General features: G+C 40.9%; 2 protein-coding genes across 2 annotated transcripts in view; both read right to left on the reverse strand.

The window, feature by feature from the left end:
- The window catches only part of LOC307044049 (tetraspanin-15), a 47,642-nt gene extending 35,583 nt beyond the window's left edge, over positions 1-12,059 (reverse strand). Inside the window, exon 1 of the mRNA XM_079689077.1 lies at positions 11,863-12,059. The gene's annotated coding sequence lies outside the window, so the exon portion shown is untranslated. The remainder of the gene's footprint in view (positions 1-11,862) is intronic.
- On the reverse strand, positions 5,434-11,263 carry LOC307043878 (zinc finger MYM-type protein 1-like). Its single transcript, XM_079688803.1, has 4 exons — positions 8,640-11,263; positions 8,443-8,550; positions 8,120-8,167; positions 5,434-7,879 (listed from the first exon to the last, which is right to left on the reverse strand). Exon 4 carries the CDS (start codon positions 7,785-7,787, stop codon positions 5,604-5,606), a length of 2,184 nt encoding a protein of 727 aa, XP_079544929.1. The 5' UTR covers positions 7,788-7,879; positions 8,120-8,167; positions 8,443-8,550; positions 8,640-11,263; the 3' UTR covers positions 5,434-5,603.
- Positions 12,060-12,296: the final 237 nt, after the last annotated feature.

Genomic DNA, 12,296 nt, shown 5'->3' on the forward strand with positions numbered 1-12,296 from the left:
TTTAAAGTAGAAACACTACATACTGATATACACCTGAACATCAGCAGGAGAGGACTCTTTAAAGTAGAGACACTACATACTGATATACACCTGAACAGTCAGCAGGAGAGGACTCTTTAAAGTAGAAACACTACATACTGATATACACCTGAACATCAGCAGGAGAGGACTCTTTAAAGTAGAAACACTACATACTGATATACACCTGAACATCAGCAGGAGAGGACTCTTTAAAGTAGAGACACTACATACTGATATACACCTGAACATCAGCAGGAGAGGACTCTTTAAAGTAGAGACACTACATACTGATATACACCTGAACATCAGCAGGAGAGGACTCTTTAAAGTAGAGACACTACATACTGATATACACCTGAAAACCAGCAGGAGAGGACTCTTTAAAGTAGAGACACTACATACTGATATACACCTGAACATCAGCAGGAGAGGACTCTTTAAAGTAGAGACACTACATACTGATATACACCTGAACATCAGCAGGAGAGGACTCTTTAAAGTAGAGACACTACATACTGATATACACCTGAACATCAGCAGGAGAGGACTCTTTAAAGTAGGGACAATACATACTGATATACACCTGAACATCAGCAGGAGAGGACTCTTTAAAGTAGAGACACTACATACTGATATACACCTGAACATCAGCAGGAGAGGACTCTTTAAAGTAGAGACATTACATACTGATATACACCTGAACATCAGCAGGAGAGGACTCTTTAAAGTAGAGACACTACATACTGATATACACCTGAACATCAGCAGGAGAGGACTCTTTAAAGTAGAGACACTGCATACTGATATACACCTGAACATCAGCAGGAGAGGACTCTTTAAAGTAGAGACACTGCATACTGATATACACCTGAACATCAGCAGGAGAGGACTCTTTAAAGTAGAGACACTACATACTGATATACACCTGAGCATCAGCAGGAGAGGACTCTTTAAAGTAGAGACACTACATACTGATATACACCTGAACATCAGCAGGAGAGGACTCTTTAAAGTAGAGACACTACATACTGATATACACCTGAACATCAGCAGGAGAGGACTCTTTAAAGTAGAGACACTACATACTGATATACACCTGAACATCTGCAGGAGAGGACTCTTTAAAGTAGAGACACTACATACTGATATACACCTGAACATCAGCAGGAGAGGACTCTTTAAAGTAGAGAGACTACATACTGATATACACCTGAACATCAGCAGGAGAGGACTCTTTAAAGTAGAGACACTACATACTGATATACACCTGAACATCAGCAGGAGAGGACTCTTTAAAGTAGATACATTACATACTGATATACACCTGAACATCAGCAGGAGAGGACTCTTTAAAGTAGAGACACTACATACTGATATACACCTGAACATCAGCAGGAGAGGACTCTTTAAAGTAGAGACACTGCATACTGATATACACCTGAACATCAGCAGGAGAGGACTCTTTAAAGTAGAGACACTGCATACTGATATACACCTGAACATCAGCAGGAGAGGACTCTTTAAAGTAGAGACACTACATACTGATATACACCTGAGCATCAGCAGGAGAGGACTCTTTAAAGTAGAGACACTACATACTGATATACACCTGAACATCAGCAGGAGAGGACTCTTTAAAGTAGAGACACTACATACTGATATACACCTGAACATCAGCAGGAGAGGACTCTTTAAAGTAGAGACACTACATACTGATATACACCTGAACATCTGCAGGAGAGGACTCTTTAAAGTAGAGACACTACATACTGATATACACCTGAACATCAGCAGGAGAGGACTCTTTAAAGTAGAGACACTACATACTGATATACACCTGAACATCAGCAGGAGAGGACTCTTTAAAGTAGAGACACTACATACTGATATACACCTGAACATCAGCAGGAGAGGACTCTTTAAAGTAGAGACACTACATACTGATATACACCTGAACATCAGCAGGAGAGGACTCTTTAAATGAACTCCAGTCTGTAAGGGCTCATAATTAATGTACCTTTTTTTATTGCACGTTTTTATTAACTTCTTATGCATTACGATATTTTTATTCTGTTTTATTTTATTTTTTTATTGCACAATTTCACCTCAACTTCTTATGTTTGTATAAATATGTTTTTATTGTTATTCTTTATTAAAAACAAAGCAACAGAACCCAATTTCTCGGGATGAATAAAATATTATTGCAGAACTCTTTCTTTTTACCCGCTGTTGTTACCGTCTCCTCATTCACGCTGCCATGGAGGGAAGCTTTTCTATAACTTTGAAAAATAGAAATGTTTTTCCTGGAATCAGGAGCAGCAAAGTGTCTCCATTAACTTCAGCAGCCTGATTGTGATCATTAAATCATCAGAGGAGAGGTGAAGTAAACAAATCGTCTTCATCATCGTCCTCATCTGCATCACCTGCAACTAACTTGTTTTTCTGTTAGCTGTGATTGGATCGAGAAAAAAGCCCTTAAGCGATATATTTATTTTGGTGATAACACCTGGCATACTTCAATAACTAGCAGCTATAAAGCCCTTTTCATAAAAAGTTACATTTTAATTCAACTATTTAGTCAAATCGAAAGTAATCTTTCAAGCCCAGTTTGCTATTTAAAGTTTCTTCATCTAATTTAAAGTGGATGACAAAGGACTCAGATCTTTTTTACTCAAGTATAAGTAGCACTACTAAATTGTAAAAAAAGATATATACTATGTTAATAGTTAAAGTCCTGAAATGAAAAGTCTTCTTAAAACAAATGTAGCAGAATATACTAAAAAGCACCCAAAGAGACATACAGAATGATTGCTTCATATATTGTAAAAAAAAACATGGGTAAATCTTTGGGTTAATGTTCATTTACATTTAAATTTGCAATAATTATGTGGATAAAACTGGATAATTTAATTACCATAGTTCCTGACATACATTTAGATCATTTTAATTGAATAATATCAGCCCGTGAGTGCTCGATTAATGCAGTCTGTCAAAATCCTCATTAGAAGAAGCAGGATTGATTTGACGTCACTGTCATTTAGTTTCACTCCCGCTGACCTCGTTCTAAAGATGTCTCTGTTAATCATTAATATATCGGACAGATGAAGATGTATCGTAAGTGGCATATTGATTAATGGAGGAGAAAAAGACAAAATGGCAAAATGCACCAAAATCCAAAGAGATTTCTCCATGTGATTTTGGATTATTGCAGAAAATAATCTCTGTCCAACAAACGTTTAAGATACTTACGCGTTTAGTTCAGCAAGATAATCTCCACATATTAACACCACTTGATTTCTGAGGTAAAAAGCTAACGTTAGGCTTTAAAGGAACTACAGCACGGTCACATGACTTCACGTCACCACCACTAAGCTAAAGGAGGCTAATGTTGGGCTATAAAGGAACTACAGCACGGTCACATGACTTCACGTCACCACCACTAAGCTAAAGGAGGCTAATGTTGGGCTATAAAGGAACTACAGCACGGTCACATGACTTCACGTCACCACCGCTAAGCTAAAGGAGGCTAATGTTGGGCTATAAAGGAACTACAGCACGGTCACATGACTTCACGTCACCACCGCTAAGCTAAAGGTGGCTAATGTCGGGCTATAAAGGAACTACAGCACGGTCACATGACTTCACGTCACCACCGCTAAGCTAAAGGAGGCTAATGTTGGGCTATAAAGGAACTACAGCACGGTCACATGACTTCACGTCACCACCGCTAAGCTAAAGGTGGCTAATGTCGGGCTATAAAGGAACTACAGCACGGTCACATGACTTCACGTCACCACCGCTAAGCTAAAGGTGGCTAATGTTGGGCTTTAAAGGAACTACAGCACGGTCCCATGACTTCACGTCACCACCGCTAAGCTAAAGGTGGCTAATGTTGGGCTATAAAGGAACTACAGCACGGTTACATGACTTCACGTCACCACCGCTAAGCTAAAGGTGGCTAATGTTGGGCTATAAAGGAACTACAGCACGGTTACATGACTTCACGTCACCACCGCTAAGCTAAAGGTGGCTAATGTTGGGCTATAAAGGAACTACAGCACGGTTACATGACTTCACGTCACCACCGCTAAGCTAAAGGTGGCTAATGTTGGGCTTTAAAGGAACTACAGCACGGTCCCATGACTTCACGTCACCACCGCTAAGCTAAAGGTGGCTAATGTTGGGCTATAAAGGAACTACAGCACGGTTACATGACTTCACGTCACCACCGCTAAGCTAAAGGAGGCTAATGTTGGGCTATAAAGGAACTACAGCACGGTCACATGACTTCACGTCACCACCGCTAAGCTAAAGGAGGCTAATGTTGGGCTATAAAGGAACTACAGCACGGTTACATGACTTCACGTCACCACCGCTAAGCTAAAGGAGGCTAATGTTGGGCTATAAAGGAACTACAGCACGGTCACATGACTTCACGTCACCACCGCTAAGCTAAAGGAGGCTAATGTTGGGCTATAAAGGAACTACAGCACGGTTACATGACTTCACGTCACCACCGCTAAGCTAAAGGTGGCTAATGTTGGGCTTTAAAGGAACTACAGCACGGTCCCATGACTTCACGTCACCACCGCTAAGCTTAATGCGGCTAATGTTGGGCTTGATGAGTCATTCATTCTGTCAGTGTGATGTTTATAGCTTACATTCGCTAGTTAGCCAAATAGCTAATATTTGCAATCAACCAACTCGTGAGCGTGAGCTATCTAAAAAGCTGGCTAACAAACGTCAGCTATATATCTATCTCTCCCATGGAGCTATCAATCTGTCTAGTTAGCGAACGTTAGCTGTCTAGCTAGCTATTAGCACATCGGTGGCTCAATCAATTGGAATTAGAATCAGGGCTGGCCCTAGACTTTTGGGGGCCCTAAGCAAGATTTTGTTTGGGGGCCCCCTTCACTCTAGTGCGTTCTCACTACACACAACACGGAACCAACTTTTGTCTTATGATGTTAGTATGAGCACACATATTGTACAAATAAGCATGTAAACACTAAAGTGGGACCTGAGAAGAGCAGCACAGTCTTTAAATTGACTACAAATAACTACCTAGGCTATAACTAATGACTATATAAACTCAGTGAACAGAAATATAGAAATTCCTCAGTCCTCAGTGACATATGTTTTGTTGTTGTGGCTCTGAGTCTGTACTCCAGCACATTAGATTTGAAATGAAACAAGGACTATGAGGTTAAAGTGCATACTGTGACCAAGTATTAAATATGACTACTTTGTTGAAGTGTATGTTAATTTGTCCAATATTACATTTGATCCCCCATTTTAGGGGATCAAAAGTACTCTGACAAATGAACATAAACTTGAATAAAGTAGTCATATCAGATAGCACTGATGAACTGACAGTACAGAATAAAAAGACTGACAAAGTGACCATCACTGTTCAAAGATAGATATTTTTAATAAAAAACACTCAACACTAAATAGAATATATAAATAGATCCAAAAATACCTTTAAAGGATTAAATAATATGTGCAAAACAAACTGCTTAACAATGAAATGAAATGTAAAAAAACAAATGCAAATACAAATGTTCCTCTCGTACGTACAGTCAGAATTGTTCTCTTCTTGCTTTCCTGGAGGCAAAGTCATTGATGACCTGATCATAGGAGATCTGGCTGCCAATCTGGTGGTTTATGCTGATTATTGCCATTCCACTCAGGCGATCCTGGGCCATGGAGGACCTCAAGTATGTTTTTATCAGTTTGAGCTTCGAGAAGCATCTCTCTGCGGACGCCACTGTCACTGGAAGGGTACAGGCTATTCTCAGCGCTATCCAAAGATTTGGATAGATCTCACACAGCTCGTTTTCATTTAAGAAGGTGAGCATCTCCAATGTGGTCATATCTTCTTTGGGAAGCTCTGGAAGGCTTTGCATCTCCATGGCTAGCTCTCTCCAGTCAACGTCTGCCTCTTCGCCACAGGTCAATGTTTTTCCCAGCAGGGCACATTGGTCTGTAAGTGACTCATCATCCAGATTATGGAAGTTGTGAAGCACTCCAAACTTGTCTCTTACTTCCCCCAGGGACTTGAATCTGTCCTCCAAAGACTGGATGCCACAGTCCACCACAACATTAAAGAATCCTGTTTCCAGTCTCGTCATGGCATCAGCCACTGCCTCGTCAGCTGCCTCGTAGGTAAAATGCCTCTTTTTGCTCCGCAGCCTCTTTTCTTTCAGCACTGCCTCAACATTCATATTTCCACAGAGCTCTTTTGCTGTGGCCTGAGCATCTGTGAACCCAGTGGCCCTGTAGGTTACCAGCGATGCTTTGGTTTTGTCTAAGAGACTGACCGCAACATCCAGCTGCATGTTGACAGACTGAAGGAGCTTGCTAACTGTATTGATCTTTGACAGAATATCATACCAGACAACAGTGCAGATTTGGAATCTAAATGATCCAATTTCTTCTGCCAGGGATTGGGCCTCAATTCTGACCATGAGATCATTTGCGTTTTCCCTCACCTCTAGCAAAGCCTCCCTGACCTTATTCGTTTGGTAGCGCAACGGCTCGATGCTATTCACTCTGCTCTCCCACCGCGTCTCACTCCAGGACTTGAGAGTGATGTACACATGTTTTTTTAGGATGGTCCACCTCTGGGGAGAACCTGAAAACAAGGTGTACAGCTTCTGAACATTACCAAAGAAGCAAGTAGCATCTATTGATCCTTTGGCTGAATCCGCCACCATCAAATTCAGTGTGTGGGCTGCACAAGGAACATACAGAGCTCGAGGATTCTTCTCCAACAGCCTGGCCTGCACCCCTTTATTTCTGCCCTTCATGTTTGCACCATTGTCATAGGATTGTCCTCTGCAGTCCTCAAAGGGGATCTTCAGCTCCTCCAGCCTGTTCAAAATGAGTGTAGACAAACCAAGCCCTGTGGATGCAGGGGCTATGATGAACCCCAGAAAGTGCTCCCTGATCTCAGTCCTTTTCTTCACACTCACTGTTCGAATCACAACAGTTATCTGCTCCTGGTGGCTGACGTCTGGGGTGCAATCCAAAATGATGGCAAAATACTTGGACTCTTTGATTTCAGCCACCATTGCTGCAAGTATTGTGTCACTGATACAGGACATGAGTTCATTTTGGATTGTTTTACCCAAGTATGTAGTGTAATTTCCTCCACTGTCAATGCGTCTGATGTGTTCTTTCAGAACAGAGTCAAACTTGGCAATTAGCTCAACTTCTTTGAGGAAATTCCCGTTGTTGTGGTTATGCAGGGTGTCAACAGTCCCTCTAAGTCCCAGGTTCCTCTCTGCTAGAGATTGGATGATGGAAACCAACCGAATGAGCACCTCTCTCCACCTCTTCTTCTCTGCCTCCAGGAGGTACAACTCTGTTTTGTCTATTGTCTTCCCTTTTCTAAGACGGAGCTCTAGTTCCTTCCAAGTCAACACACTTTTCACATGATCTGGGCTGTTGTCGTGTAGCTTCAGTAATGCGCCAATATTCACCCAGTCCTGTTGTCCCTCTGTTATGAGCTTTAATGATTTCTTGGAAAACAACTTGCAGCAAAAGCAGTAGACTGAATCATTGTTCTTGGAGTATATTAACCAGCTTCGCTTAACTTTCTCACCATTTACAAGTGTTCTAAACATGTAATGATAATGAAAGCTTCTGTTGTTTGGTGTTTTCGGGAATACAAAATCTCTGTCCACCTGTACTGGCCCCCTAATCACCAGATCTGTACGTACGTGATCGTTAAGTACTGATGGCCACCCAGTTGGATCCATTGGTGAACCAGAGAGAAAAGGAGTAGAAGTTACAGAGGTAGGTGTAGTAGGCGTAATGGTACTGCTCTCAACTTCAATGGGTACAGAAATACCTATTGGGAAATTAATTTTAAAAAATAAGTTTTTGTTACTTGACATGTTTACAAGTTGATGTTCCTGGCAATGAACAACACAGTTGAATGATTGAACACAATAGTAATAATAATATTCATAATAATAATAATAATAATAATAATAATAATAATAATAATACCATGATTGATTGGACATATAGTGCTTTGCTTTTCTTGACAAACAAAGTTAAGGTCTCTTTGATGTAGGCCTAAACTTACCAGCATTGTCAGAGGTGGTTTCTTCAGTGATGGAAGTTGATGGAACTGCTATGGAATAAAGAAGTATATCATTGTTTAATATATGACTATAGGACTGTCTCTAGATCAGCTGTCTTTTCACCACTATGGCGCTGCTTTTGAGATAGCTCCAAAGTGCTGATCCAGAATCAGTCCTTAAAAACAGGTATCATCAAACTCCTGCCCCATGCATGACAGATATTTATTATAAGCAATGAACAGCGAGCTTGCTCAATAGAACTTCGACAAATGGCAATTGTAGCTAGCTCTATGGGCTTAATCTATACACTTAACACATCATTTACCAGCATTGTCTGAGGCGGTTTCTTGGATGACATCGGAGTCACTGGTGCCAACAGCTGACCTTGTGGTTTCACATTCACCAACAGCAGCGGTGGAGGTTGATTGACCTGCTATGGAATAAAGAAATATATGATTCGTAATGTAATGACTTAATATTCCAAATTCAGAAAGCTCTCACTTTGGGCCCATTTGAACTCACCAACAGTGTCCTCAGTGGACGTTGTGGTGTGTGCTGGCACCTGCTGTGGGCTTCCAAAGTACTTCAGAAGTGCTCCTGAGGAGAGTATGTTACAGAGTTAAGCTTTATGGAAACAGACTTGAAATGGAACATCAAATGGAACATACTAGCTTTATATAGCTAATTCAATATTCAGCCAATGAATACTTGCATTTACATGAACTTAGAACCCACACAATGATGTTTGGATAGTTCGATAGATAGATAGATAGATAGATAGATAGATAGATAGATAGATAGATAGATAGATAGATAGATAGATAGATAGATAGATAGATAGATAGATAGATAGATAGATAGATAGTACTTTATTAATCCCAGGGGAAATTGGTTTACTTGGTCAAAATATGAAACAAGCACATATACCTAGCTAACATTAGCTACGAGTGTGACTTGCTGCCTGAGCTAAATTTTTCTAAAGTAAATTAATCAGTAACGTTAATAGCATCGCATTATTCTACAGAAAGGCTGAGATAATAATGATAACTTGGCTAGTTAGCTAGCTGTAACATTAGCTAGAAAGTAAGTAGTAGTAGTAAGTAAGTTAGAATACTCCCAAATCCAAGTTATCCAACTATTGTTAGTGGGACACAGGACAGGAGACAGAGCCATAATATGAAGTTACATACCTTTATTGTCTTGCCTTTTTTCTTCATTAAGTTTTCTATTTTTTCGTTTTTGATCACCAGAGGTGTATGTCCTTTTTTTGCCAGACATCATGCAAACTGAAGGCACCACAGTTGAGCGCTCAGCTTTGCCTGCCTGCTCGCTCAAGTTGTCACAGCGTTACAAATGTGCCACAAAACCAACCAATCGGAGAACTCGAGAAGGTCAATTCTGATTGGCTGGTCGTCTCCAATCATATCTTCTATCTGAGATAGATGAGAGTAACACCTACGCCACGACGATTGTTTTTGTACTCCAAATATTAAGCAAAATATGTCACATTATATAATGACTGTTACAGAGTCATCATTTTGAGAAAAAGGCCTTCAAAGTTTCCTCTTCTCTGGATCGATCTGATTGATTATTAGCGGAGCAAATTATCAAAATAGTACGGAGGGAAGATATTTTCGTTTGGATTACTGGTCTGGGGGAAGCCCGCGAGTGTGTGTGTGTGTGTGTGTGTGTGTGTGTGTGTGTGTGTGTGTGTGTGTGTGTGTGTGTGTGTGTGTGTGTGTGTGTGTGTGTGTGTGTGTGTGTTTGTGTATTTTTGCATTTGTGTGTATTGTGGGAAAACACTCGAGAAACACCGGCTGTTGTTATGCCTGCTGTGACGTCAAGTTACTCCGTTCTCCGCTTTTAATTATGCCGTTACAAGCTTCAAAGTTGTATTTATCATCTGAATTTGCCGAAACAAGTTTAATATTCTGAAAGCCAATACTTTGTTTATTTGAAATCAGATGAAAACAAACTGTAACGGACCCTGCCGTGTTATCTATGATTACTATACACCTTACATTCATCATTTCAGCGGAGGGAGGGGAAGCGGCGCTGCGGAACAGCAGAGTGGCGAGTGAGAGCTGTCATCCTCCCTTTACAAGCTTCAAATGCCTGTAGCTAATGAGATTGAATCAGTGTTCGAATTACCCATTTGCTTTCGGGGGAGCCCTATTTATTTATTTTATTGCTAATCATATAGGCAGACCTGAAAGATCTATATGTTTCCTGCATTAGGTCAACATTGATCGCCAATAGCTTGTTTGGTAGGACATCTTTTTTTCTCCTCTCCGAAATCTCGATCGCTTTTTCGTTTGCCTGGCCCTTATGGTGATTATAAATCTTTTTCCGCAGGTTATTCTTTTAATCACTGCTGACTTTTCCCTGAATCCTTTCTTGTGAAAGGTGCACTCCGGTGGATTTTTCTGCGAGCGGCAGAGAGATCAATATACGAGTGAGTGGAATGAAAAGCCATGGATAGCTTTCATTCCACTCACTCCATCTTTTCTGTGTCCAGTTAAAAGGCAGGTCATGGGCATCGTCAGGTTTGCTAGTGCAGGTGGCGCCGGCGGCTGTGGCCGTTGTTGAAGCCTCTTCAGGCTCCGCATCGGCAAGCCTCTCCCTCGGTGTGGAGCTGTCAAACGCGACCCTAACGCCGCTTACAGCCGGCTAGCTAAAAGTTGTTCCGTTCACGTTGTCATTTTTAGAATCCTTCGCTTCTTTGCTTGTGAATCCAAAAGCTGCGAGGCTTGGCTGATTTCGTTTCGCCATATTTTTTATGAACATTTCAAATACGCCGCCGGCATCGCCGCCGTAACCATAGCAACGTAAGTAGCGTAAAGAATGCAGCGCCGCCACGTACAGATGGCAACACCCAGAAATATTCACAAATATAAAACAAATATTCAGAAACTGTAATGAACAATGACTATTATTTATTTCAAGAACTTTTATTTACAGAAACTCAACATTTCTAATCTGTGTGACACAAATATGCAGCTCCCCCTATTTATCTCAAAGTCGGCCTTCAGGGGAGCTCCCTCCCTCTTCGGGGGAGCCAAGCTCCCCCTTGGCTCCCCCCCATTTCGAACACTGGATTGAATATAACAATCAAAAATAACAAAATATACACAGCTAGATCAGATCGCGTTTTAGAAGCGACTTTAGAGTAGAGCAACGGTGTACTGAGATAAAAAAAAATTTTTTAAAAAAATTAAAAAAATTTCTTTGCTAGGGGGCCCCTCAGTGGCTGCGGGGCCCTAAGCGGCCGCTTATGTCGCTTAATGGGTTGGGCCGGCCCTGATTAGAATGTATATGTAGTGAGAGTAATTATAAAAACTTTTTTTTTGTAAAGCCGAGTTGCTCTAATACAGCCAGCAAACATTGACATAAATTCCCCAAAATGCGTTATTTGGATAAATGAATCACATATTGATAATCTAAATGGTGAGTTTCTCGCCTGGATATGAGTTAGTTCTTAATAACAGTTCATTAAAAAGCTTAAAAGCTGTTTATTTGGCAAGTAAAGGTTTATAAAGATGCTGGCGCTATGCAAAGTAATAGCATTTGTGCTTTTACCGGCAGTACCAACACATAATAAGGCTATGTGGAAGTGCCTGAGAGCTGGCAAAGCAGAAGGTGAATAGAGCTACAGGTTATTCAATTGTCATGGATGTGCAGTGCAACAGGGAGCAGATATAAATAGTGTGAAATGGGAAAGTATATCTTATCAGCGTGTGTTCACCTCTTTAGCTTTTCCTCCGCTGACAGCTGTGATGGAGAGGATCCCTGGAGAGAAGCTGTCCTTGATATTCTGCACAAACTGTGCTGTTGTATTTGCTGTAAAGTGTCTTTACTGTAGGGTATTTTTTATTATACGTGTGTACAGCACTTTGGCTCGACCAAAAATCGTTTAAAAATGTGCTATATAAATAAAACTTGATTTGATTTGATTCTGCTGGAGGACCAGAAACACCGTGACACCATCTGTACCGGGATCATCGTAGGAGGAGAAAAGCATTTTGATTGGTGTTTTGCCGGGGTCATTGGGGTAGGAGTCAGATCGCTGACGGCATGTGAAAAGAGACATTACATTATAGAGCGTAGCTACAGACAGAGGCCACCAACGTTAGGTGAAAACAATGTGGTATTTTATCGAAACTTGGGCAAGAATTGTGT

The sequence above is a fragment of the Notothenia rossii genome (genome assembly GCF_949606895.1).
Source record: "Notothenia rossii genome assembly, chromosome: 6".
Classification (NCBI taxonomy): domain Eukaryota; kingdom Metazoa; phylum Chordata; class Actinopteri; order Perciformes; family Nototheniidae; genus Notothenia; species Notothenia rossii.

Bases quoted from the DNA above. Each gene is read 5' to 3' on its own strand.
- LOC307043878 (XM_079688803.1), bottom strand. From the start codon at position 7,787: ATGGATCCAACTGGGTGGCCATCAGTACTTAACGATCACGTACGTACA.